This window comes from Mauremys reevesii, linkage group 7 (assembly GCF_016161935.1).
Source record: "Mauremys reevesii isolate NIE-2019 linkage group 7, ASM1616193v1, whole genome shotgun sequence".
Taxonomy (NCBI): domain Eukaryota; kingdom Metazoa; phylum Chordata; order Testudines; family Geoemydidae; genus Mauremys; species Mauremys reevesii.
The window spans coordinates 5764775-5792511 of record NC_052629.1 but is presented as its reverse complement, the minus strand read 5'-3'; the positions used below and the strand labels follow the sequence as shown (position 1 = coordinate 5792511).

Sequence of the window (27737 nt, the reverse complement as noted above, 5' to 3'; positions counted from 1 at the left end):
TAACCTGCTATGAGCAGGCCTAAGGTTTACCTCAAACAGCTAAGGCCTTGTCTCCACTACAGTTTTGTTAGTTACATCAATGATCAAAAAATGGCATAATCACATCACTTGTGCATGTTCACACAACGGTCCTGTCGGCAGAGTGCGATCACAGTTGGTGTTCTAGCACTGACAGAGAGAGCAGTGCACTGTGGGTAGCTATCCCACTGTGCTACTTGCTACCTGTTGCAGCTAGGAGTTGTGTGGAGGCAAAGTGGATCACAGTGCAGGGCTGCCCAGAGGATTCAGGGGGCCTCGGGCAAAGCAATTTCGGGGGCACCTTCCATAAAAAAAAGTTGCAATACTATAAAATACTATATTCTCGTGGGGGCCCCAGAGCCTGGGGCAAATTGCCCCACTTGCCCCCCCCCATAGGCACCCTGTCACAGTGCATCATGGGTGCATGCTCGACATCCCATAATGCAGTTTTTTTCCATCTCATCACTACACAGGCTTCCAACTGTGTTTCACTGCATTTTTCAAATGCCCCTGTTTACCGGGAGCCTGTCATCTGTCTCAAAGGACGGATCCTGCACTGCTCTCTACTGTTGTGGTCACTGTTATGACTCCATCGTAGCTGGTCACGCAGTATATCATGAGTACTCAATCTGAACACGTATCAGAGGTGCCTGATCTGCTATGTGCCATGGAGAGAAACACCACCAGTTTACTTTTGGCATTCACAAAGCAGCTGACACGATGACTTGCTTTTGGGCTCGGGAAACAAGGACTGAGTGATGGATCACATCGTTATGCAGGTCTGGGATTACAAGCAGTGGCTGCAGAACTTTCGGATGCAGAAACCCACCTTCCTGGACCTGTGTGTGGAATTCTTCCCAGCACTGCAGTGCAAGGACACCAAAATGGTGGAGAAGAGCAGGTGATCGCTGTGTGGAAGCTGGCAACTCCAGACTGCTACCAGTCACTCAAGAATCAGTTTGGAGTCAGGAAGTCCACCATTGGGGGTGCATTAACACAAGTGTACAGGGCCATTAATTGTATTCTGCTATGAAGGACTAACACTCTTGGAAATGTGAATGAGATATTGGATGATTTTGTAGCAATGGGATTCCCTAACTTGCTCCTCCTCGACTGCTTCCTTATCTGGTGGAGGCGCTCCACCAGTGTGCAGGGGGTTCCCCTGAAGGCCACATCTGCAGAAGCACAAGAAAAAAGAAACGGAAGCATGATTGTTAGTGCACACACAGCATTGAATCATTGTAGTAAAATGCACCTCTTTTTAAATATGACTCAGTTTCTCACTGTCCCTTGGCAAGCACACAGCTCAGCCAACACCCTAAACATGAGGAGTTCAACCTGGGCAGAAGGGATGTGTGCTCAAGATGGGGCAAACCGTCTAGGTGTTTTTTTAAGTGGATCTCTGCAGACAGCTAGGGACAATATTGTAAATTCTCCCACCATTTTCCACCGATGAGGGTCATTGAAGCCACTCTCTCTCCTGAAGGTAAGCAAGGATGCATGTGTGCACCTCCTGCATGCATGCAGCTTCAAACCCAGTCCCTTTGCTACTTCCCTGGGTGCTGCTTTGCTCCCCGTACAAGTGGCGCAGGAAAAAGTTTCCTAGAAGGAACCTTCAGCAGAGGATTGGCGAATACCTCCAGGAAAGTTTCCTAGAGATTTCCCTGGAAGATTCCCATGAAATCTTGGTGGCATTAACATACTATTCTGCCACACTGCTTTGCTGCACAGAGGAACGTGTGGCACATGCAAACACAGCTAGTCTTGTACATTTCTATCCCTTCACTCCTTTCTAGAATTTACAGGGCAAAGGACAGCTCTACCTCAGATAATCAAGAACCACCAACTCAAAAAGATCACTTACCAAAGCTCTCTTCTCCTGCATCATGCACATCAGAGATGGACTGCTAGGGCCGGTTGGACCCCTCCTGAGTGGAAAAGAGATCCTGACTCGCTGCGCCACTGGACAATCCTGCTGTGTGCTCCACATCCTCCTCCAGCTCTACTTCCTCATCCACAACTTCATCCTTGGGGTTGATTCTGCTGTCCACTGTCTCTAGCTACACTGAAGTATCCACAGGGCTCTTGAGAGTGGAGGTGGGGGTCACCACCAAGGATGACATTGAGCTCCTTACAGAAGCAGCAGGTCTTCAGCACAGCACCAGAGCAATGGTTTGACTCCACTGCCTTCTGGTACACCTGCCTCAGCTCATTTACCTTTACATGGCACTGATGCATGTCCCATTTGTAGCCCATCTTCAACATGCCATGAGAAGTCTGACCACAGGTACTGAAGTTCCTATGGCTGGAGCAGAGCTGGTACTGCATCCAACAACTCAGATGTTTTCCAAGCGGGAAAGTGTTTGCTGCATGGCACTGCCATGGTCAGCTGGGAAGATATGTTTGCTGTCCATGCCGAGCAAACAGGAAGTGAAATTTCAAAAATTCCCAGGCCTTTAAAGGGGGAAGGGCGGATACCTGTGCATCTGAGTGCAGGGCAGCGGAGTTCGAACTGCTGACCAGAGCAGTCAGGATGGGTATTGTGGGACACCTCCTGGAGACCATTTACAGCGACAATCAAATGCAGTGTCTATACTGACACTTTTTCTATCTAACCTTGCCGCAAAAAGCTCTACACCTCTTGTTGAGGCGGTTTTATGTTGTTGGCAAAACAGGAGAATTTTGTCGGCAGAAGGAGCATTCTAGTGCGTACACCTGCACTGTTTTGACGACGAAAGTCAGAACTCTGTAGTGTAGACAAGGCCTTACTTGGGTGAAAACTGCAAACTGACTTCTCTTCACTAGGATTTTACCTTGGGTTGGCTACCATGTATTAGTGAACTTGTGTAAAAAATCTGAATTTTTTTTTTTAAAAGAAAGCTTTGATTTTGGAACATAATTCTGTGCTCAGAGTAGCACGAGACATGTGGGACCCAGCAAGAATAAATTACCTAATGCACAGTCCAAGTCCTATCAAGCTTATTGTATCCTGGCCAAAGCTAAAGCTCTTTTCCTCACCGGACTGCTTGTTAGAGGGAGAGTCAAGGGCTTGGCTGAATATTTCTCAAGACAAGATCCAGTCCTTTAAGCATTAAATTTTTGAGCTCTTTGTAAAGAACAATTTGACATTTTGCTTTCCTCAACCAAGACAGAATTGCTCATCTGTTGCTCAAGAATAAGAATGAAATAAAAGGAGACATGTTGGCAGTTGCAACTGCGACTGCCTTCATTATGAAGCTGTAAGAAAACTAGGCGGATTAAAAAAATAGTCATTACAGAAAAGCAGTAGTTAATCCCTGCCCTACTTGAAACAGACCTGTCACTAGAGTAACTAATAGCTGTAGACTGGCAGATCCTAGGCAGTAACACAATTGATTTTGACTACTCTTGCTCTTTGTGGTTGTTTTAGAATTTTGCCTTAACTTAAACAAAATTGAGGTTTTTATTGAAATATGAAATGAACAAAATATACAGACTTATTTTAAGATTAAATTCCATTTATTTTAAACTGTCTTGTTCAGTTTAACGTACACCTCTACCTTGATATAATGCGACCCGATATAACACAAATTTGGATATAACGCGGTAAAGCAGTGCTCCAGGACGGCAGGGCTGCGCACTCTGGCAGATCAAAGCAAGTTTGATATAACGCAATTTCACCTATAACTTGGTAAGATTTTTTGGCTCCCGAGGACAGCATTATATTGAGGTAGAGGTGTACTTTAGATTTCAGAATTGACAACACTAACTGCATAAAAGATTGGCTTGTTGTCTCTCTCTAAAATTGTGAGGTTTTTAGGAGTGGGACTATGACTTCCTTGGCATTTAAAAAGGGATTGGGACATTTTGCACACTACTGCAAGTGAATTAATCAATTTGGTTTGGTTACTGTATCATAGCACAATGTTTTAAATTTCACTCAGTTTACTTTCTTCTTGACAGGTAAACTATTACACTTGTCAAAAGTAAAGAGACATTATCACGATGTATGAGAATGTGCCGAGGCTGGTAAAGTACCATCCTGTAACCAGATTTTGAGTGGAGCTAGGTTTGAAGAAGAAGATTTGTTTCAAATAATGGTTACACAATTGGAAAGGACAAGAATGGGCTTTTAAAATATAACTGAGCAGCCTAAGGGAAGCAGCCTGGATCTCTCCAGATCCTCCTGAATAATTGTTCTCAGAACTATGTTTTATATAAATATACACATTTATACCTATAAGCAACACGGAATGTGAAAAACTGTTAATGTAGGAGTAAGGCTGCACAAGAAAACATACATCAGGAAATTTTGAAGTTGAATGCTCAACCTTAATGCTGCAACTTTGTGTCTACATGTTTACAGTTTGTTATATGATCATATTTTTCCAACACCGCATAATGTATTGTACAAGTGAAATTGCACATGTACAGCATCTTGCAATTTACCATTCTTCAGTGCTCATCCTTGCATGTTTCTGGTTTATGTAAATTTTCTAATGTATGCATTTTGTCAGTATGTGTGACTATATATTCAATATTAGTTATCCTTTGGAGACAAGTTTCTAAACAGTTATTTGTTACTGCAGTACCTCGAGCTGTTACTCAATACAAATAAAGTCTACTTTTCCACTTGTATTTTATGATTCCTTGTTTTACTGAGCCTTGTCTAGCTAAGTTTTATGGCGAGTCGGAATACAAACACCACTAAATATTTTCAGCATATATTGGATGTGCTTTCTTTTAAACATTCTTAAATATTTGAGTGGAAATAGAAATATTTGTACACTATGGATTTGAATGTTAAACATTTATATTTACATCAATAAAATGAATACTGATTTTTTTCTGTAGACCATCCCAAAACTGTGAGTAAGTTTCACAAGTATTAAATATTTAACTGTATAAATTACCACAGGGAGCTATTACAGCATGTATTAATGAAGCAGCACTGATAATCTAATCATTGAAAGAGTTCAGGGTTTAGAATTAAATTACAATGCTTTGTATGGTAACACTTTCACTTACTCTGTGCTATACTTCACTCTCTAGTAAGTTATCTAAGTATGGTTTACCATGTAATATTCACACAGCACAATATCATGAACTGGCCTACACAAAGTTGTACCTCCTACTGGAAGATGTACTTAAGTGGTTGGGCGAAATGTGACAGACTATTGAAAGACAAGCATAAAGGGAAGAATATGCATATAACTAATGTTGGTATTTCTTCATATAACTGTGCAACCTGACATTAGCATATACATTTTTAATTTCCTTACTTAGGGAGTTTTATTGTTGTTTTTAAGGCAAAATACTAAAAAGGTGATACTTCAGGCTCCAGGGCTTTTTTTTTAAAAAAAAAAGTAAATTCCTTGAGTCAGGTATGATTTGGTTATGTGCTACCAGCCACCCTTGGTCAAGGCTGAAGAAAGACAAATGTCATTTGACAAGAATGCCCTTTACAAGACCCAGTGTTTCCCAAAACACGTATCATAGGCTATGACTCATTTCCTGCTTGAATCACTTAAGGCTTTTTGATTACTATACTGTCACTGCATTGAGTAGCTAGGGTTAGCTGATAAAAGGACTTTTGTGTCTTTTCTTAACAAGAAGTCAAACAAATATATATTTAAACAGTCCCCTAAACAAGATTTTAGTTCCACACAGACTTGAGAACAGTTAAGCCTTGTTTACCTTAGAAATTTTCATGACTTGCGTTCCATAGTTAACACTCCACCAATGGTGGAACCTCTGGTTTAAATATGGCAAAAGTTATTCTACTATCATGGTCTGAGCAGGGTTAAAGACAATGATAAAAAGGTCTGAACCTTGTCTATACCAGTACTGATGATGCACTGTTTGGAATAATAGGTATGAAAGTCTTCAACACAGAAATCTTTAAAATTTACACTCAGATTGTTCCAACAACTGACTGAGAGCAGTGCCTCAGAGCTCAGATGCCCTACTATAGACCTCTATTCAGGCTTTTAAAAGGCAAGTGGATCGCCTGACTCATGTTTTGGGAACTGTTGCATTTCCACTCATGTCCCTTCCATGAAAAGTGCTATATAAGAGATAAGTAGCAGTATTATTTCCTGAACTCCAGATGCATCTAACTGAAGATTCAGCTTCTCTTCAGGGATTCCACCTCCTTGGATAGGGGTAGAAAGGAAACCAGAGTGGAAAGGAAGACAGACAAAAGGAAATTTTTCTTTGTGCACTGGAAATAAAAATAAAAAATAAAGTACTTTTTTGAGAGAAAGGAACAATACAAAATTTTTGTACTTATGTTCATACCACAAAGAGAATGCCTAAGATTCCCAGTCAGAACTACCACTGGAAGGGAGCCATCTGTATAGTCTTGGATGAACATAACTCACTCTCCCACATCAGGAACTCCATCCTCAGTTCCCTAACAAAAGAGGAGTGGCAAAAAAAGTTTTCTTGTATATATTTGTTCTGGATTATTTAAGTAGTGCACATGTATAGCATTCTCTCAAGTACAATTTTCATAATTTAGTCAAATGTAAAACAATTTAACCTAGAATGTGTGTATTGCTCCTCTGAGGACTATTTTCATACCAAAGATGCAACTCTAAAATTTTAGCCACTTTAAATGTAAGGCCTGTTAAAAGCAAGAAAATCAAGAATTTTTCTCCCTCAGAAGTGGATGAACATTCAAGAAAACAACTTCATAAACAGATTATGAAAAATGTAATGCTTAAACATTGTTCAAAGTTATGACAGCTCGACAAAGAGGACTTTATTATGGAAACCATTGTACAACCTTAAATGGTTGCATCTGTCCTACTATATAAAGTATATACAAACAATCTGGAGAATAAAAATGTCAGTAACAGTTCAAGATGTTACAGATAGATTGTTAACTATAATAGACTATGCATAGGTTTCTGGACCTTAAAAATTAGAAATTTTGTAAGTATAGGTGATGCAGAGTACTAGAAAACTCTTCAGAAATTAAAGTAAGTGTTTCCTATGTTAAATAAAGTACTTAACTAGAATGTCAGAACAATTTATATAGCTGAGCTCACGCTTTGGAAAAGATGACTGCCTGGTAAAGGAAAGGGAGTGATCATGAACATATTCTATATTTATACTCTGTGCCCTTGTGTGCTCACTGCATTCAAGAGTAAAATGTAGACAACATATTATTCATATGATCAGGACCCACAGTGCATAACTCTCATACACCAAATGACATACAAGGATATACAGAAAATGAGGAGGCATTAAACAACTTGTGCTATCCATCTTGCTTATTTAAAACATTTCATCATACCCACACCAATGAAGAGAAACCTTTTATAAAGAAGAAAGATGACCATCTTCAGTAGGGATCCATTAAAAATAGTAAAATTCTCAAACAATAGTTTACTGGTTGTAGGTAAGTTTTTCCTGCTCTACCCGCTCTCTCTCAAAATCCCAAAGTTACAGAGGCAACAAGGAAGCATACATAGCTATGTGCAGCAAGACTGTTTGTTACTGTTTAATCACGAGAAAGACTGCCTTAGTCTTACCTGATATTCTCATGTTCTTTAATAAAATTATTTATAATAGTGTGAAAATTGAAGTTAACACTTTCTCCATACTTCCTGGGGCACTGCAACATTAAGGATAGTTTTGACTTTGAGCAGCAGACCAAGCTGATCAGTGAGACTAAAAAAATCCTTTGTTTTCTACACATGGTAAGCTTTCATCTTTGTTTCCAAAGTCATATCCAGAAGAACTTAAACTCTTTAGGCCTGCTTAACACAATGATGAGGTACACTTAGGAAGTAGAGATTAAATAAATAATATGAGTTTGTAAGTGTTTTAATTAACAAACAGTAAACAATGCTGTTATTTGAAGAATTCATGTTACATCTGAGTAAAAATAAACTCAAGTGTGGTCTACATCTAAAACACAGATCAACCTAGATACATTGCCCAAAGGTGTGAAAAATTCACACCCATGAGACACAGTGATGCTAACCTAAGCCCTGCTGTCGACTACACTAGGCCAACAGTTCTTTCCATTAACCTATCTACCATCTCTCGGAGGGAGTGTGGGGGGTTGGATTTAGTACAGCAATGGAAAAACCCCTGCCATCACTGTAGTAAGTATCTACACTAAAGTGGTGCAGCTGCAGCGTCTGTAGCATAAACATACCCTGACTTGTTTCCTTCCCTATCTCCACCTCTCATTGCCCATTTCTGACAAAAAGTAACAGTACCTGAATGGAAAATCTAATCTGAATTTGTGACAAGTACAATTTCATTATTTCACTATTCATTTCTTTTTTTAAAGGAGAAATTAATTTGGGTCTAGCTGTTTATGAAATTCACAGTCTAAAGGTAAACACCTACATCAATTACAATAAGACTATTTTTCACTTATATTCATATATATTAATAGTCTAAACGATTTGCTCCCCATACTGACATATTTAACATGTATTTATGCAATAGTTCAATACAAAAAAGAAAGCTATTATCCCTTCCAGACCTTATGTTCAGATAATGAAAAGAAAAGCATGCATTTTTTCAGTTTATACAGGAAGCTATGAGTCTAGACAGATTAGAGCAAAATATTTTATAAATACAAACAATTTTGAATCAAGACTACCAAAAATCCTCCACTGATTTTCTGTGTACTAAAATCTCTGGGTGCACTTAGCTTCTTTTGATCAGTATTACTGATTCACCTGCATTGGAATGGAAGATGCTAATAATTTGATAAAGGAAGAATTTTCTTCCTGCTTGTTTTTTCCTGTGCCCTAGGGTTACCAAGTACAGACCAGTGGGTTATAACTCCTTGTGCAGATTTCAGGCACATGGCAGCCAATCAAAAACTTATTTTTTTGATCTGCTAGCCAATTCAATTCTACTCACCCCCTTACTCCAGACTGTGTTTTTTCCAGTGCTGAAACTTTAACGCAAAACATGGCAGCATGCAAATTTTAAATGGAACAAAATGGGTATACACCCTAAAAGAAACTAGAAGGAAGAGAAGAACTTCTCCTTTATGTATTACACAAAAGTTGCATGCTAGGATAGAGAGAATAACGTTAAGTAGACCCTCACTGTGAGACCACTTTCCAAATATAAAACAAAACAGTAAAGGAAGGTTCATTTAACCTCAGTCCCAATAACAACAAAAAACCTGAGGACCGGACCAGCCTGGGATAGATCTCAATAAGTCTCTATTGAGAGAACATATTTGCTAGTGAATACTGTGTGTCACGTCGACACTAGAAACTTCTGCTAGTATGAAAATGTCTGTTGGGGGATGACTTTTTAAAAAAAACCCACAACATTTCTATACAAGCCAAAGCCCTAGTATATATAAAGATGTGACAATCAGGGTCCTTAGGGGAGAACAGACGTTTTAAACCCCCAAAATGAACAGTTAAGCCAACTGATTGCATACTGTATTATTGTAATATAAAAGTATATTGAATATGGTCTTTTATGAAAGCCTGTAATGTTCTGAACTTGGTCATTATGAGGTTTATACAGACTCTAGTTATGAATATATGTATTTATGTATCTAGAGAACTGTGCTCATAATCGGTACAACTTCCTCTACACCTTACAGCCGGGCAGCGAGCACCTCCCAAGCCAAGTGTTTATACAAAACAGGATTCAAGTATCCATCAGCTCAGGAAAAGACAATGATAAACCATTACAGATTAATAGGAAGACACTAGGACCATCCAGGCTATCAACTCAACAGGGAATTTACCCACTCTGAAAGTCCATGGTGACTCTTGGTTAGAGGTCAGGGGAGGGGGCAGGCTTTTACAAACAGGGTTGGTACTGAAGGTTTTTATCCAGAACTGGAGGGACAGCCTCCGGCCAGGAGGCTGTCTGTGAATGCTGGATCCCTCCTGTAGGTAGAGGGTATGCTTTAAGGCCATAGGTAACTTGTATTAGGAAAGGGATTTTAGCTAATATGAAAGTGTAAAACTTGAAGTTGCATTTTTATGTTTATTTTCTGTGCAGCTTGTATATGCTTGCTTCCCCTTACTGTTTTAATCTTTTAATCTGTGATTTTTGTATTGAATAAACTTTTATTTTCATCCCAATCAGGTCTCTGGTGTGCAAACTGCATTGAGTGTGTATGCTAAAGTAAGCTGATACTTGGGGAGGCTGGCTTCACGTCTTCAGGGGTGATGAACCAGGGGAATGGTCAGAGTATATGGGTACTTAAGAAATTAGGAAGGATTTATTTAAGGAAATTTGGGATTGGGAGCACTGTTAGTGTCTGAGACAGTCTGTACCCCTATATTCACCCATTTTTACAAGACTATGTTAAACTTTGTATAAAGCATACTGTGTAAGATATCATTTGAAAACTCATGATTTGCTGATTATTATTTTCCTGGTAAAACATGTGTGGTAACATTTTATGTAAAGATTAGAGCTGTCGATTAATCGCAGTTAACTCATGCAAATAATCGCAGTTTTAATCTCACTGTTAAACAACAGAATACCAATTGAAATTTATTAAATATTTGTGGATGTTTTTCTACATTTTCAAACATATTAATTTCAATTACAACACAGTAATACAAAGTAGAGAGTACTCATTTTATGTTATTTTTATTACAAATATTTGCACTGTAAAAATGGCAAACAAAAGAAATAGTATGAGGTGAACTGAAAAATACAAGTACTGTAGTGCAATCTGGATCCTGAAAGTGCAACTTATAAATGTAGAACCTTTTGTTACATAACTGCACTCAAAAACAAAATGTAAAACTTTAGAGCCTACAAGTCCATTCAGTCCCACTTCTTGTTCAGCCAATCGCCAAGACAAACAAGTTTGTTTACATTTATGGGAGATAATGCTGCCCGCTTTGTATTTACAATGTCACCTGAAAGTGAGAACAGGCGTTCGCATGGCACTTTTGTAGCCCTTTGTGCTTCGGACACCATTCCAAATGACATGCTTCCATGCTGATGACACTCGTTAAAAAAAGAATGCATTAATTATATTTGTGGCAGAACTCCTTGGGAGAGAATTGTATGTTTCCTACTCTGTTTTACCTGCATTCTGCCATATATTTCATGTTATAGCAGTCTTGGATGATGACCCAGCACATATTCGTTTTAAGAACACTTTCATTGCAGATTTGACAAAAAGCAAAGAAGGTACCTATGTGAGATTTCTGAAGATAGCTACATCATTCAACCCAAGGTTTAAGAATCTGAAGTGCCTTCTAAAACCTGAAAGGGACGAGGTGTGGAGCATGCTTTCAGAAGTCTTAAAAGAGCAACACTCTGATGCGGAAACTACAGAACCCGAACCACCAAGAAGGAAAATCAACCTTCTTCTGGTGGTATCTGACTCAGATGATGAAAATGAGCATGCGTCGCTCCGCACTGCTTTGGATGGTTATCAAGCAGAACCCATTATCAGCATGAACGCATGTCCTCTGGAATGATGGTTGAAGCATGAAGGGACATATGAATCTTTAGTGCATCTGGAGCATAAATATCTTGCGATGTCGGCCACAACGATGCCATGCAAACTCCTCTTCTCACTTTTAGGTAATACTGTAAACAAGAAGCTGGCAGCATTATCTCCCATAAATGTAAACAAACTTGTTTGTCTGAGCGATGGGCTGAACAAGAAGTGGGACTGAGTGGATTTGTAGGCTCTAAAGAGATTACACTACAGTACTCGTATTAGGTGAATTGAAAAATACTATATTATTTTTATACAACTACTTGCACTGTAAAAAACAAAAATATAAAGTGAGCACTGTACACTTTTTATTGTGTTATAATTGAAATCAACATATTTCAAAATGTAGAAGATATCCAAAACCTATTTAAATAAATGGTATTCTATCATTAATCGCGCAATTAATTTTTTTTAATTGCTTGACAGCCCTAGTAAAGACATAAGATTTCACTGTACAATATAACCAAGACATGTTCCAACATGTTCTGGAGGTCAGTCACAAATAAGTTTATCCGAAGAAGTGGGTATTCACCCACGAAAGCTCATGCTGCAAAACGTCTGTTAGTCTATAAGGTGCCACAGGATTCTTTGCTGCTTCTACAGAACCAGACTAACACGGCTACCCCTCTGATAAATAAGTTCAGAGACAAAAGGCTAGCCAAATCCCTCAGCCAGGTGTCAACAAGATCAAATGGATCACCACCTGATTAAATGGCCACTCCTCGGCAGGAGAGAGGGGGCAGGTTAAAATAATAATAAAAAAAAAATCTACATTTTGACAAAGGAGCAGCTTAAGGTTTCTGGCCACATTGACTTTGTCTCCTGAACATCAGGTGGAGATGATTCTTGTGCAAGAGAAAGGGCTATAAAAAGAGAAAGCAGATGGCACAAATCATCTCTCCCCTGCTCTCTACCCATGGCATCATCAACACTTGAAGAACAAAGGAAGCAGCACTGGACTGGAAGGGGTTGTCAATAAGACTGCTGGAACATGTGATGAGAGAAACCTTTGCTTTATATTCATTTAGCTTAAGTTAGGTGTTGGTTACAGAGAAATAAAAGGTAAAATGCAGCTAAGTCTGACTTATATACCTCATTACTTGTAGTCACTTAAAATCTATCTTTCTGTAGCTAATACATTTGTTTTATCTACACCAATGTGTTTGGGTTGAAGTGTCTGGGAAATTCCATTTGGGATAACAAGATTTGTACATATCATTTTCTATTAATAAATGACTGACTTTATATGAGCTTGTATTGTCCAGGAGGGTGCTCTGCAATACAAGACACACATTTCTGGGGGGAAGTTTGGGACTGGAAGTTTGCTGGTGTCGTCCTGCAGTGTAATTCATGAGTGGCTGGCTATAGCACTCACAGTATAGTTGGAAGTGATTTACATGCTGGAAACAGTGAGAGAGCAGACCAAAAGTGATTGCTCTCATAACAAAGTAGTGTAAAAGGCACCCCAGATTGAGGAATTGAGGGGACACAGTTGTCCATCAGTCCAGACTGTACCCTAGGTAATGTCATAATGTCACCCTGTAAAGAATAACTAGGCTGGTGAGAGCCAGCATGAGACCTTATGTTTTTGGGCTTGCTACTGGTGTCCAGGATCTGAACTATATCTGCACAGCATAAACATCTCCACCCAAGGTTACAGGGCAGCCAGGGACAGAATCCCTTGCTAATCTCGGTGGACCCCAAAACACCATAACACGTATAGAGGCATAAAAGTGCTTTTGCTGGTATAGCTTATTTTTCTTGGGGAAACTGTGTAAATTATACCATCAAAAGTACTTTTTGCCAATATAAGCTGCCTCTATATTCGGTGGGTTTCCCAATATAACTGTACCAGCAAACATTTTCTACTGTAGATTAGGTTTAGTAGAAAATTTGGAAAAATTGGAGACACTGGCTGTTCTGGACAACTCTCTCGTTCAACCCAAAAAGCAATGGTAGAGAGAAGAATGAGCTTTGTTAGGCCAAGGAAATTTCACCACTTCGTATACCTATGCTAAGCCAGCAAAAATGCCAAGTCAAAAATGAAGTTGGGAAACTTGTTGCCTTCATATAGAGCAAAACAGCATCTAGGTTTTCTGAATTCTGATAAGAAAACAGTAAAGGTCTTGTAAACATCTAACATGAGTCAAAGTTTTGTCACCCTAGACCTTGAACAATAACTGGACAAAACAAGAAGCATGAACATTTTTGAAGAATTAAAATATTTGCAAGACAACTTTTTCTGATGAACAACTATATATGGAAATAGGATACTGCACTTAGGCCAAGAGATTGTGGGGAGTACGCTTATTGCCAGAGTGTCCTCTAGAGGAGCATGGGTGGAAAACACTGCCTAGTTAGGAAAGTTCATAACACTTCATTAGCTTACAGAAGGGTAAGTAATTTTTTTCTCACAAGCCAATCTAGCAGATTAAACTGGAAGTGGGTCCTGGTCACTTCTGATTGATTCAGAGGGCTAAGTGGGGCATTCTTGCAGTTAAATTAGTCGTGCATACATGTAAAATACAGGATCCTTAGCAGTGAATTTTAGGAGTATAGCAAGACCAACCCATGAACAACATTATGTACACCAAAGGCTTGTTTATCCACAATCTGAACACCAAATTAAATAAATCAGTTTAGAAAGCGATTTGAGGAAACCTGTTATATGGCAGCTCTTAATTTCAGTTTGAGTTGCCTATATCAATTTAGTTTAAAACAATTCCTTATCGAATTAAATAAATATGGCCTTTTAATCTGAAACAAGAGAGACCACATAAGGGGTTTCACCAATTTAACCAAATCACTATCTAAACCAATTTAAGTTGCAGCTACAACTCTGAGCAGACCACCCCTCAAAATGATTTTCCAAAGAGTCAAACCTTGATCAAATCAAAGAATTTGCATCAGAACTATTTTCTTCCCTAAAAAAAAAGTGATTTTCATTCTCCCTGAAAAATTTCAAATATATAAAAACAATAGGGAAAGTTTTTTCTCCTCCACTCTCCTCATTCTCGGAAGTAACAATTGCTTTTGTTCAAACTCCCTAAACAATTAACCCCACAGCATACATTAACTGGGGTAGGGGGGGGAAGTCTGCCTAAAATGTGGAAGTTTTGAGTGTCTGAAAACTAACTAGAATGAAAAGCCTTATCTAACCTTAACCATCCCTATAATATGAGAAAGGCCAGCAGCAGTCTCCAGTTATGTAGCCACCCTGATCTAGCTAGGAGAGATTTGCAGTGGGAATATTAGTTTTTAATTGAACTATTTAGAAGTTTTACCTAACTAGTATCAAAGATATTTCTAAATGTTCTTTAGAAGTTCAGCAAGTTAATGAACCTGAATGCATGGATAGCCCATTTCAGCCTGCCAGGGCTAAGATGACATGAACAGATCAGTACAAATGCATTCAGGACCAGAATATTTTACTATTTATTGAACCGGGATAACTGGTTACTATATTCCAATGACATGGTTGTTTTATTGCAAACTTCAAGAGCAAAACCTCTGCCAGTTATGAGATCATTTTAGTGCACTTTGAGACCTGGTTCTCAATTAGAATAAGACCATCATCATCATATTTGGGAAGAATCCTCTTGAAATTGAGTGGCAGATAGAAGGCCACCTTGTAGAACAAGTCTCTGCTTTTACTTACTTAGGGATAAAGTTTCATCCTCCGGGCCATTCGTCACATTATCATAAAGACTTAAAACAAAAGGCCCTTAGTTCTGCTGAAGGGGTGCTCTGTTCTACCTGCTTGCATGGGGGAACAGAGTTGCCACAGTGCCAAGAATTTTTAATGCTGAAATAATAAGGCAGATTCTCTGTGGGGTCGAAGTTTGGTTTAGAGGCCAAGTTTTGGCCTTAGCGATCATTCAAATAATTTTTTGAAGAAACTTTATTCCTTCATTTTCTCACTCCTTCCGCCTTGCTTTTATATGCCACGGTAGGTGTTATTATTAGCTGAGCTGTACATAGTATAGCTTGTACTGCTTTTCTTAAATTTTGGTCTAAGATCTGTACTCTTCAAGATTATAGACTGCCCCATCTTTGCCTTCAGGAGATGGGAGGAACAACCTGTGTATTGTTTCCATGCACAAGAGTCTCCAATTTATTATTGCTAGCTTGAGATTTTATATTACTCAGCTATTGTCAATGTATTTTAATCAGCATCATCAACTACTCCAACAGACAGTGAAAGATATTACCCAAAAAGAAGATCTGGCTGTGATTCATGAGTCTAAGTTTGCCTTTTGATTCTCTACTTTGAAGATGGTCATGTTTTTAATTTTAATGAGTTATCAAATCCTCATTTAACCAAGATTCCAAACCATGGACATTGCTATCCTTAGAGGCAGATAAAAACAAGTTCCTTCACATCTTTATTTTTGCCCATGTAAATCTAGAGTGTTGGAAGAGCTACCTCATTATTTTTGAGCTATAGAATTTTTCAGCTTCTGAGAGCACAGTGGATTTTGCCTCATTTTTTTTTCCATTTCAAAAGATAATGTTTTAAGTATTTTCTCAATTCCTGGTAGTAATTACATCGGTGGCAATTTTTGCTCTTTTAGCACTGTACGAAAGAAGAGTTTTTAAATGCAGTTCTGATTAACATTTTAATTATATGGATGTTTCTGTTTTAGATTGCGTATGTTTTTCTTTTTGTATTTGCAAGAGACATGTCATATGCAATCTAATAGAACGGGAAGCAAATAAATGATTAGTAAGAGAAAAAGAACTGTACCATTAGCAGAAAAAAATTTAAACCACAAATTAAATATCCTAAGGACTTCAACTACATTTTGTTAGGTTAATATATCCTGTATTAAATACATTTATATTAATAAAATTAATCAAGTCATAATTTCATATGACCAATAGTAACAAACATGTTAAAGAAAAACGTTGTTTCAGGGAGCTGCTTAAGCATATTTTGTCAACTGAAAATGAATGACTACTTAAAAGATGTTTCTAAATGTAAGCTGTATCAAGTAGGCAACCTGATCTTTGTTTTGCATTAAATACCGAAGAAACACAAAATCTGATTTGTTTAGTGTTCTTTTATTGTAAATCTGCTGAAACATTGAGAATACGGACATTCACACAAGGTTCCTAGGGTCTTAACAGTTACATAAAAAGATGTTTTAGTTTACTGAAATCCAATTCAGAGAAAATTGAGCTGTGGAAGTAGTATGTTATTTTCCTTAAGCTTTTGACATTCAGGTATTCATGAAAATTATGTTCACTCCAGGAACAAAAACTAACACTTCTATGAGAAAACACTTTTGAGTACTCTTCAGTGCTTTTATGCAAGATAACAAAGGTGGCTTGATTTAGATTCACTGGGTAAAAGGCTCTGAGATCCAGGATCTACTTAACTAACATGGTTTGGCTGCTAGTTCCAGAATGGAATTGTGACTGAACAGCTCTATTTGCCCCACCCCCTTCTGGATGCCAGATAAAGCTTAGCTCTAATCACCTTTCAGCTGATTTATTTATACTTGCTTTGTAATTTAACCATTTATTGGTATTCAAGATGTAGTTGGTGTGTGTATATATATGTGTGTGTGTGTATGTGTATATATATATATATATATATATATATATATATACACACACACACACACACACACACACACACACACAACTAAAGCACGTTAATGACATTAGCAAAGAATGGCATGCTCAAAAAGATATTTGGAGGCGGGGGTGGGAGGCACAGGCGGAGGCAGGGAAGTAGTTTTTCCAATGTGTTGTTTTATAAATCACTAAATACAAATTGTCTTTAAAAGGCAACAGGTCTGTTTTATTGAAATCATTCAACATCCTTCCAATAATTGTAGTCAAATATGTTAACCTAGCAGTTTCTAAGCAGAGATGCATATGTCAAGGAGTTAAGATTGTGACATACTCTAACAGTTGGAACTAAGAAGTTTCTGTGTAACAGCCTCAGTGAACAAGCTACAATACATATAGGACGTGTAGTTTAGACATCTTCGTCTCAAAATGATAAATAGAAACAAGTGGAACTCCTCAGAAAATATGAGCAATCCTACTGATACATATCTGCCACTTTCCATTTTTTAAAATTGAGGGAGCTTTCAGTAGCGTTAAAATATGTGAAAATTGACAGATTTTTGCATTCAACTAAAAAAGTTTGAGAGAGCACAAGTAACAAGACTGTGGAATTCCAAGTGTCATTCTTACTACTATAATCGAAATACCAAGATTCTTAAAAATATTTTCAGTTTGAAAATTGTTAAAATTGTGAACTTCAGCATTTAAAAAGTTTTGTTTTCTAAATGCAGAGACATCATCAAATTAGAAGTCACACTTTCTGCTGAAAAATGTATACTTACTGGGGGGGGGAGCTAAATCTCTTTTATTATGTTTATTTCATTCATACCTCAAAATGCCAGAATGAACAGTTTCACTGTTCTATTGGTCAATTGCACTTTCTGCATCATGCACTAGTATGACAAGATCACTGGTGCTGCTCTCAGGGGAGCTCACTACATAATTTTACCCAGATCCTGCAGATAGTGTGTTTATAACTAGCAGCTGAAACTACACATGGAAAGGAGATGTGCCAGAGGATGTTTAGTGGCATTGCTCTGGGGCCTGCCCACTCTCCCCTGATGGAAAGACCATTATAATAATCAGAAGAAAAATTTAAAACACACTTATGAAGTTTAAAAAAAAATTGAGTCCATACATGCTATTTATGAGGGCGCTCTGCTATAACAGATTTGACTGAGATTTTCAAAACAATCTAAAGGATTTAGATAGACATCATCCATTCATTTTCTTGGAAGATGTACCAATCCCCTACAATGCTTTGAAAATCTCAACTTTGCTTTAAAAAAAATAAAATAATCAAGTTCTGCGTTCCTTTAAAAGGATGTTGTTTACATAGGAGAATCCTGAAAACCAGACTCTGGAATTAGAATAGGATTTCTGAGTTTGGCTATATCTTACTCTACAGACTATGTCAGCAAAACTTGCGTTGCTCAGGTTTGTAAATATGACACCCCCCGAGCGACATAAGTTACACCAAGCTAAGTGCTTGTGTCCACAGTGCCATGTCAGCGGAAGAGCTTCTCCTATCGACATTCCTTCTGCCACTCACGGAGGTGAGTTTTTTTACACTGACAGGAGAGCCCTTCAACAGATGCGCTGCAGTGGCGCAGCTGTATCAGTACAGCTACAGCACTGCAGCGCTGTACGCAGACATGGCCCTAGTGAAAAGGAAAGCATGCAACAGATGCTACTTAACTTACAAAAATATTAATGGAAAGTGTTATTCCCTCTAACAATCTGGAAAAGAAACATAAGAAAATGCAAAATTGCTTCTGTCCAGAATAGCTGCTATTTGCTGGAGGATAAGGAAACTGTGTAAACCAGTGGTTCTCAACCAGGATCCAGGGCCCCCTGGGGTAGGGTGACCAGATGTCCCGATTTTATAGGGACAGTCCCGATCTTTGGGTCTTTCTTATATAGGCTTTTATTACCCCCTACCTCATCCCGATTTATCACAGTTGCTGTCTGGAGACCCTACCCAGGGGGGCTGCGAGTAGGTTTCAGGGGCCCACAAAGCAGGGCTGGCATTAGATTTGGTAGGTCCCAGGGCAGAAAGTCGAAGCCCCACTGTTTGGAGCTGAAGCCTAGGGCTCCAAGCTCCGCCACCCAGGGCCGAAGCCAAAGTCTGAGCAACTTAGCGCAGGGCCCCAAGCAACTGCCCTGCTTGCTACCCCCTAACCCTGGCTTTTATACACAGAAAAACAGTTGTGGCACAGGTGGGCCGTGGAGTTTTTATAGCATGCTGGGGGGAATGGGGCTCAAAAAGAAAAAGGCTGAGAATCCCTGGTGTAAACAATCTTGTATTTTAAATATGAAAACTTCTTGACTGAAACAATTAGATACTTTCCAGTAACAATGCATCTGGTATCCTTTTTTCTACACTTTATCCCTGTCCCATGAATCTGCTCAAGATATCACCTTCCTGCATCATGTCTGCTCCCTAATGAGCTTGAGGATGCGGTTCTCTCCTCCACACCAAGAAACATTAAACATCATGCACTCCATAAAACAAACTAAAGGCACTGACATCCTGTGTGAAACCCAAAGCCAGCAGAGAAGAATGTTTGAAGGCTTGAGTTTATTTCTTGACATCTATCTGATAGTGTCTTTATGAAAGAAATTTAAAACTATTACAATGTAGGTTTCTTCCGTGAAGTTTTACATAGTAAGTAGCCTATAAAAATATAAGGTATATTGCTATATTGCAGCATTTAGATCAAGTCATTGAAACAAGTTAGGACAGCCAGCACACACATCCTTAAAAAAGAAAAACCTGGACAGCCCTGGGGCATTTAATTCAATTAATCATTAATTCAATCAAGAGAACAAGATATTCTATTAAGGCAAACGGACTCATTAAAAATATCACAAGATCAGCACTCATGCTACTATAAGAGACATTTAAGTCTATTTTACTTCTAAGTTTGATATTTTACAAAAAAAGTAGCCAGGGAATGAAAACTGAGCTTATGCTTGCCTAGAGAAGCCTATCCCCTGAGAGATTAAAAGCCAGACTGAACAAAACACTGGAGGGAAAAAAAAGCTGAAGCAGGGAACAACTCAGCAGTGGCGGGTTGGAGAAGAGGGCGGGACGATGACCTAATAGGTCTTCTCCATCTCCAGTTTCTATGATTCCTTGTGATGATTAGGAATTTCAGGTAGCCCAGTGCTGTCAATGTTTAAATACATGACTGGGCAAATCACAACCTATTTGCCTCAGTTTCCCAAAGTGTAAAATGGGCATAATACTTACGTATGTTAGAAGGATGCCTTGAGATCCTCAGACGACAGGCCTTATAGAAGGGCAAGCTTGCGATGCACTTATTTCAAGAAACAATACAACATGAGGCTTAGTTGCCATTTCTCAGGTACTCTCTTACCTTGAACACTTTACCAAAAGCACCATCTCCCAGCTCTCCTATTATCTCCCAGAACTCCTCCGGATTCAAGTCTCTCTTGACGTTCTCATATTGTTTCTTTTTCTTCTCGCCACCGAGCTTAAAGATTTTACGGAAGTTAAAGAAAGACATTTTTTCCTCTCTTCAAAAAAAAAATTTGTTCCAAAATTAAAGGAAAACCGCAGAGGGTGGGAACAGCAGCTGCTCTCTGAGCAGCGTCTCACTCCACCGTCTCCTGCAAGGGAAAAGCTAAGAAGTGTCTTGCAAGTGCGCTGTCCCGCACGAGCCCCCCACGCGGCCGCGCGTGGAAAGCCCCTGGCCCGGTGGTGCTGCGCTGAGGCAGGGCGTGCGGTGAGATCCCCCTCGGTGCTTAGCGGGCTGGGTTATTTCCCCCCCTTCACGTCTCTCCCTGAATCGCAATTCGACAACAGCCGGCTGCGTGGCCGTCACATCGGCGACAAGCGCCCGGGTCCCTGCTCGCCCCGGGAACGGAGGCTTCAGCGTCCAAGGCTGGGTGGGGACGAAGCACGAACTTCCTCACTCACATCCTGGGTGGCGGCTCCTACCCCACTGGAGACGGCCCGCTGGCGCGGGGGGTAGCCGGCACCTGGGGCCCCCTCTCCCCGGGGTGGGATTCGCCTCCTTTCCCTGGGGGGCGCGGGGTCCCCCTGCAGCCCCGGAGGAAGGGATGTCCGGTCCCCCTAGTTACACAGGGGAGGGCGGCAGGGTCCCAGGGCAGGAGACGGCGTCTCCCAGCTTCCTCCTCACAGGCGCAGAGCCCAGGCGGCCGCTCGCTCTCCGGGCGGCAACCGGCGTCTCCCCGCTCAGGGCCGGCTGGGGGAGGGGCGGAGTGTCAGGCTCCTCCAGCCGCGGCGGCCTCCTTCTTCTCCCTCAGTCAGTCACTCGCGCGCGCGCGCGCCTCTCGCCCCCATGTCCGGAACCGTCTCTCGCGGCGCGCTCGCCCGGCCGGGCCTCACTTCTTTAGCGCGCGCGCCCGCCATCCGCCGACTTCTCTCCTTGGCGCATGCGCACGGATAGCCGAGCCCGGAGACGTTCCCCCCCCCCACTCCCTCGCCTGCTGGAGAAAAGGGCGGGGTTAGAGGACGGGCTGAAACCGCCGAACGGCAGTTAACGTCCTTTTCCACGTGATCCCGGAGAGCCCGCGAGGGGCCAATAGGAGCGCGCTGAGCTCTCAGGCGGGTAAGACAGTGTTTTCTCCCGGGGGGGGGGAGCTTCTCCCTGACTGCCCCGGGGGGGCGGGTGTACTCCCCTTTCCTGACCGTGCCCCTCCCTGACAGCGAGGTGGGCAGGGGCAGGAGCAGGAGTTCCCTTTCCTCCTCGCTGCTTGCCTGGGAGGTTGGGGCAGGGTGTGGGTGGGTTCACCTCCATCCCCTGAGGGAGGGCGCAGGGTACAGGGTGTGATGGGGGAGTGCGCCAGTGGGGGGCAGGAGCTGTTTAGCTGGAGAGGGGGGTTGTGCCAGAAGCTCTGGCCCTCTCCTTGCTTTCTGGAGCACAGTGGTTTCTAGACTAGCGCTTGGTGCAGTGGGGTCACAGCAGGGTGTGATGTCATTGCGTCTTCATTGTTTGGCACCCTACTTGCTTCTCCTGCTCCCCCACTCACTGTATCAGGGATCCTGTTGTAATGCTACTGTTGTTTATATATCACACAAAAAGTGTCAGGTGCGTCACACACAAAGAAGATGAGCTGGGCTGTCCTGAAGGGCTTACAATTCAAACAGACAACTCCTAGACAACGGGTAGGATGCAAGGGGAGGCAGGATGGCCTTGAGTTGAGACACTGGATTGGGACTTGAGAAAGACGGGTTCCCACCTCTGCCTCCCACCTCGGTCACTTCCTGTGTGACATCGAGCAAACTGTGTAGCATTTGATTCTCAGGTGGGCCAAGTACCTCTAGTTGCCACTGACTTAGATTGGGCATCATGGATACTCGGGACCTCCAAAGATCAGACCCTTCATCTCTCTGTGCCTCAGTTCTCAGTCTAAAATGGGGATGATGATGCACTCCTATCTCACTGAGGGGGGGGATGAATATAAATTCATGAATGTCCATGAGGTATAGTACTAAGATATTACAATGATTATATTAGCTTATAACCATTTAGGGCCTGTCTACACTTGAAATACTACAGTGGCACAGCTGCAGCTGCTATAGGGCTTCAGTGTAGATGTTATCTATGCTGACGAGAGAGATTCTCCTGTCGGAGTAAGTAATCCTACTCCCCGAGAGGCAGTAAGTAGGTTGATGGAAGAATTCACAGGGATTTAAATTGGTTTGTGTGTGCCACTCGGGGATGTGGATTTTTTCACACCTCTGAGCTATTTAGCTAAGCCGACCTAATTTTATAGTGTAGACCAGGCCTCCGATAGGAAAGCAGCTTGAGCAGTAATGTCAACAACTTCTTGTTAGTTACATTTTTTTTAAGTCTCTCATCTATTTTATTTTCTACCATGGGAAGGGATAAGACTTATAATACTTGTGAAAGAAGTATTATTTAAGGAGGGTCTTAGAAAATGATAACGTGGTGGGGCACATTAGGAAGAAGATTGCATGGAATAAGGCACAGCTAATATGGGAGAAGGGCATAGTGAAGTCTGGGGAAGTGGAATAAAAAGAAACCAGGACAGAGAGGTAGGTAGGAGCTGAACTTGGCATCAAACTGTGGAGGAGTGGAAAACTTCTAAATTCCAGAAAGTTGCTGACATTGCATAATTAGTGATAAGAATATTATTTGTATTGCAGTAGTACTCAGGAACCCCCTGGCATGGACCAGTGTCATATAGTGCCAGATGCTGTCCCAACATGGAACAGAATGACAGTCCCTTCCCTAAAGAGCTTATAATCTAAGTATTAACACAGAGTCATGCATGACGTAAGGTTCTGTTACCAGTCCAGAATTATTTGCTAGCACTGTCAGAACAAGGGACCTCCCAAATATTTCTGATTTTAGAGGAGATGGATGATAACACTGACCTCTTTTTTTCAAGGAGAATCTTGGGCTTCATAGTTTTTCTCTTGTGTTGACTCCTTCCCAACACAGGTGGCAGATACCAGAGCTGTGCTGCCCACTTATGGATGTGAGGTAGTGATGAAATGACAACAGCCATCCAGACTAGTCTCTGTTGTCCCACCACACCTGGATTCTGATTGGCCAGTCACAGCTACCAGCTTCATTTGGAAGTTGCATGAAGATGGTTTGGAATTAAAACGTAGGGAGAAAGAAACGGTTATGGCTGAATATTTTTTTAAAAAATTGATTTTCCTGGGTTCTCAATGTTTCCCACCTTAAATTATGAAATCTCCGGATTTTAAAAGTCCAGTTTCCCTCAGGCTGAATAATAACAGTCAGTTTGGTTTTAAAAATAAAAGTTGGAATTTTAAAAAAGCATTTCTATTGGGATTCAGTTATGTAAAAGCTTGCTTTTTACAAAGATTCAGATTTGGCTCCAAACCAAGATTGACATCCTTTGAACCAGTCCACTGACAGGACATCAAAACAAGTGGAAAGTGAAAGCACAAGTTTTATCCTGTAGCCCTTAAACCAGTCCAGCTCCCATTTTCTTCAACAGAAGTTGGATTAAGCCCAAAAGCTTAAATCAGAAGTAGGTGGGTCAAGCCCAAAGACAGGAACTTTTCTAGAGTCGCTTGAGAGTGAATGTAGTTGTGAGGATGGTCTGTTGGATAGAACGGGCTAGGGAATTGGGACTCTTGTGTCATGATGTGACTAACTTACTCTGTAAGCAATTCACTTTACCCTTCTGTGCATCAGTTTATCCCTATGTAATATGGGTGTCATGGAATTGGAACTGCTCTGTAATAATTTATGAATATTGTATGTTGACCTGGTTCTTGGACCATTTATTCTATGAATATTTTGGTGTAGTTTAATATGAGTTGTAAGTAAAGACAAGCAGAGAGTGAAGAAATGGCTCAAGATAAATTACTTCTCTGCAGATACTTGAGGGATGTTATGAGAAAATACCAGGGCAGGAAAAGGCCCACACATACTGGAGATCAAAAGGTTTAAAAAGGAACATATTCTCAAAAGAGAGGTAGGAGGAGAGGAGCATTTGGGGGCAACCAAACTAAGAGAGGCACCTTCTGGGATTTCTGAAAAAGTTAGGCCTGCCAAGGTTACCATCAGCGGATGGTAAGCCTTTAAGTCAGAGAGAAATAAGCGTAGATTGTTTCAAAACCTTTTTTCTCTAAACACTTTGTTCCTACTGTTTAAAATAAATAGCCTTCTTAAAACCAAAGTCTTATCTGATCACAATATATCACTGGTCACAGACTCCCGAAGGAAAGAAGAACTGTGGGTACTTAAATTCAGTCAGATTTGCAAAATACAAAGGAGGTGATGCACAAGGTGCTGTAGCCCAGGGCCTGGTCTATGAGTGGGGAGAACTGCACAATTCCAGGCCAGGACAGTTAAAGGTACAAGGCTTGAGACCTGGTGCACTCGGAGACTAGAAGTGGGGGGAGGCAGAGGTGCAGCCAGCCCTGTAACCATGTCAATAGGTAGAGAATTACACATTATATAAAGCCCCAAATGTGCTTTAAACTGGTATGTAGACAAGCTCCCTGCTTCCAAGTTCCAGGAGATCTACAGATCACATAAACAATGAAGTACCATTATGTGGTGAGGAGATGCCATAAAAACTCAGTGATTGGCATCTCCTCACCACAATAAGGTTTGACATGTTGTTCCACTTTTTTCTTTTACTTTATATTTGTAAAGCGATTTCAGATCCTCAGATGAAAGGTTTTTGTAGTCATAGAATCATAGAAGATTAGGGTTGGAAGAGACCTCAGGAGGTCATCTAGTCCAACCCCCTGCTCAAAGCAGGACCAACACCAACTAAACTGGGGGTTCTCAAACTGGGGGTCAGGACCCCTCAGGGGGGTCGTGACGTCATTACAAGGGGGGTTGCGAGTTCTCAGCCTCCACCCCAAACCCTGCTTGCCTCCAGCATTTATAATGGTGTTAAATATATTTAAAAGGGTGTTTAATTTGCTAGGGGGGGGGTCACACTCAGAGGTTTGCGATGTGAAAGGGGTTGCCAGTAAAAAAAAAGTTTGAGACCCACTGAACTAAATCATCCCAACCAGGGCTTTGTCAAGCCGAGCCTTAAAAACCTCTAACGATGGAGATTTCATGACCTCCCTAGGTAGCCCATTCCAGTGCTTCACCACCCTCCTAGTGAAAGAGTGTTTCCTAATATCCAACCTAGATCTCCCCCACTGCAACTTGAGACCATTTTATTGTCATCTTCCATCCCTGAGAACAGTTGCGCTCCATCCTCTTTGGAACCCACTTCAGGTAGTTGAAAGCTGCTATCAAATCCCCTCTCACTCTTCTGTTCTGCAGACTAAACAAGCTCAGTTCCCTCAGCCTCTCCTCGTAAGTCATATGCCCCAGTCCCCTGATCATTTTTGTTGCCCTCTACTGGACTCTCTCCAATTTGTCCACATCCTTTCTGTAGTGGGGGCCCAAAACTGGATGCAATACTCCACATGTGACCTCACCAGTGCCGAATAGAGGGGAATAATCACTTCCCTCGATCTGCTGACAGTGCTCCTTCTAATGCAGCCCAATATGCTGTTAGCCTTTTTGGCAACAAGGGCACACTGCTGACTCATATCCAGCTTCTCATCCACTGTAATCCTCAGGTCCTTTTCTACAGAACTGCTGCTTAGCCAGTTGGTCCCCAGCCTGTAGTGGTGCATGGGATTCTTCCACCCTAAGTTCAGGACTCTGCACTTGTCCTTGTTGAACCTCATCAGATTTTTTTTGGCCCAATCTTCCAATTTGTCTAGGTCACTCTGGACCCTAGCCCAACCTTCCAGAGTATCTACCTCTCCCCGCAGCTTAGTGTCATTCACAAACTTGCTGAGGGTGCAATTTATCCCATCATCCAGATCGGCAATAAAGATGTTGAACAAAACTGGCCCCAGGACCGACCCCTGGGGCACTTTGCTTGTTACTGGCTGCCAGCTAGACATCGAGCCATTGATTGCTACCCTGTGAGCCTGACAATCTAGCCAGCTTACTATCCACCTTATAGTCCATTCATCCAATCCATACTTTTTTAACTTGCTGGCAAGAATACTGTGGGAGGCTGTATCAGAAGCTTTGCTAAAGTCAAGACAGAGCACATCCACTGCTTTCCCCATATCCACAGAGCCAGATATCTCATCATAGAAGTCAATCAGGTTGGTCAGGCATGACTTGCCCTTGGTGAATCCATGTTGACTGTTTCTGATCACCTTCCTCTCCTCCAAGTGATTCAAAATGGTTTCCGTGAGGACCTGGTCCATGATATTTTCCAGGGACTGAGGTGAGGCTGACTGGTCTGTATTTCCTCAAGTTCTCTTTTTTCCCTTTTTTAAAGATGGGCACTATGTTTGCCTTTTCCCAGTTGTCCAGGACCTCCCTCAATTGCCACGAGTTTTCAAAGATAATGGCCAATGGCTCTGCAATCACATCAGCCAATTCCCTCAGCACCCTCGGCTGCATTAGATCTGGACTCATGGACTTGTGCATGTCCAGCTTTTCTAAATAATCCTTAACCTGTTCTTTCACCGCTGAGGGCTGCTCACCTCCTCCCCATACTGTGTTCCCCAGTGCAGCAGTCTGGGAGCTGACCTTGTCTATGAAGACCGAGGCAAAAACAGCACTGAGTACTTCAGCTTTTTCCACATCATTTGTGACTAGGTTGCCTCCCGCATTCATTTAGGGTCCCACACCTTCCCTGACCTTTTTCGTGTTGCTAACATACCTGTAGAAACCCTTCTTGTTACCTTTCACATCCTCTGCTAGCTGGAACTCCAGTTGTGTTTTGGCCTTCCTGATTATACCCCTGCATTGCATGCTCAAGCAATATTTTTATACTCCTTCCTTTAGTCATCTGACCAAGTCATGGAAAGTCTGAGACACAAGTTTCTCTTCCCTTATTTCTGCTACAACAGAGTAATATCTTGCCAGCCAATCCTAAAAATATACGCTATAAGATGAAGGTTAGGTGACGGTAGCAAATCCTTCCCTGTTTGTACTGATTTCCTGGTCTGGAGTAGGGTTTATGGAACTCAATCTATTTCTGGAGGCAGTAGGTTTTTAGCAACTGTAAATGCTTCCAAATGCTAGAAATGAAAAGTAAAAGTGACCCATAGGTAAATTACAATTCCTCCTTCACCAATTTACTTCAGTAGCCTTTGAAAGTTGGTCAGGGATTTATTTCTCTGAAGCAGATTACTGTCAAGTCT

General features: G+C 41.2%; 2 protein-coding genes across 22 annotated transcripts in view; one reads left to right on the top strand and one right to left on the bottom strand.

Moving 5' to 3' along the window:
• SLK (STE20 like kinase) overlaps positions 1-21465 on the bottom strand; it is a 71969-nt gene extending 50504 nt beyond the window's left edge. Inside the window, exon 1 of one of the 2 annotated variants that reach the window (XM_039481028.1) lies at positions 20437-21465. In XM_039481028.1, coding sequence (XP_039336962.1) covers positions 20437-20586 — 150 coding nt within the window. In that variant the 5' untranslated portion in view covers positions 20587-21465. The remainder of the gene's footprint in view (positions 1-20436) is intronic. The other variant, XM_039481029.1, reaches the window with a different exon arrangement.
• A 67-nt stretch (positions 21466-21532) lies between these two features.
• STN1 (STN1 subunit of CST complex) overlaps positions 21533-27737 on the top strand; it is a 68792-nt gene continuing 62587 nt past the window's right edge. For 9 of the 20 annotated variants that reach the window (XM_039481058.1, XM_039481045.1, XM_039481044.1 and 6 more), the window contains exon 1: positions 21577-21654. The gene's annotated coding sequence lies outside the window, so the exon portion shown is untranslated. Of the gene's footprint in view, positions 21655-21959; positions 22352-27737 lie in introns of those variants that run through there. The other 11 variants (XM_039481052.1, XM_039481048.1, XM_039481057.1 and 8 more) reach the window with 10 other exon arrangements.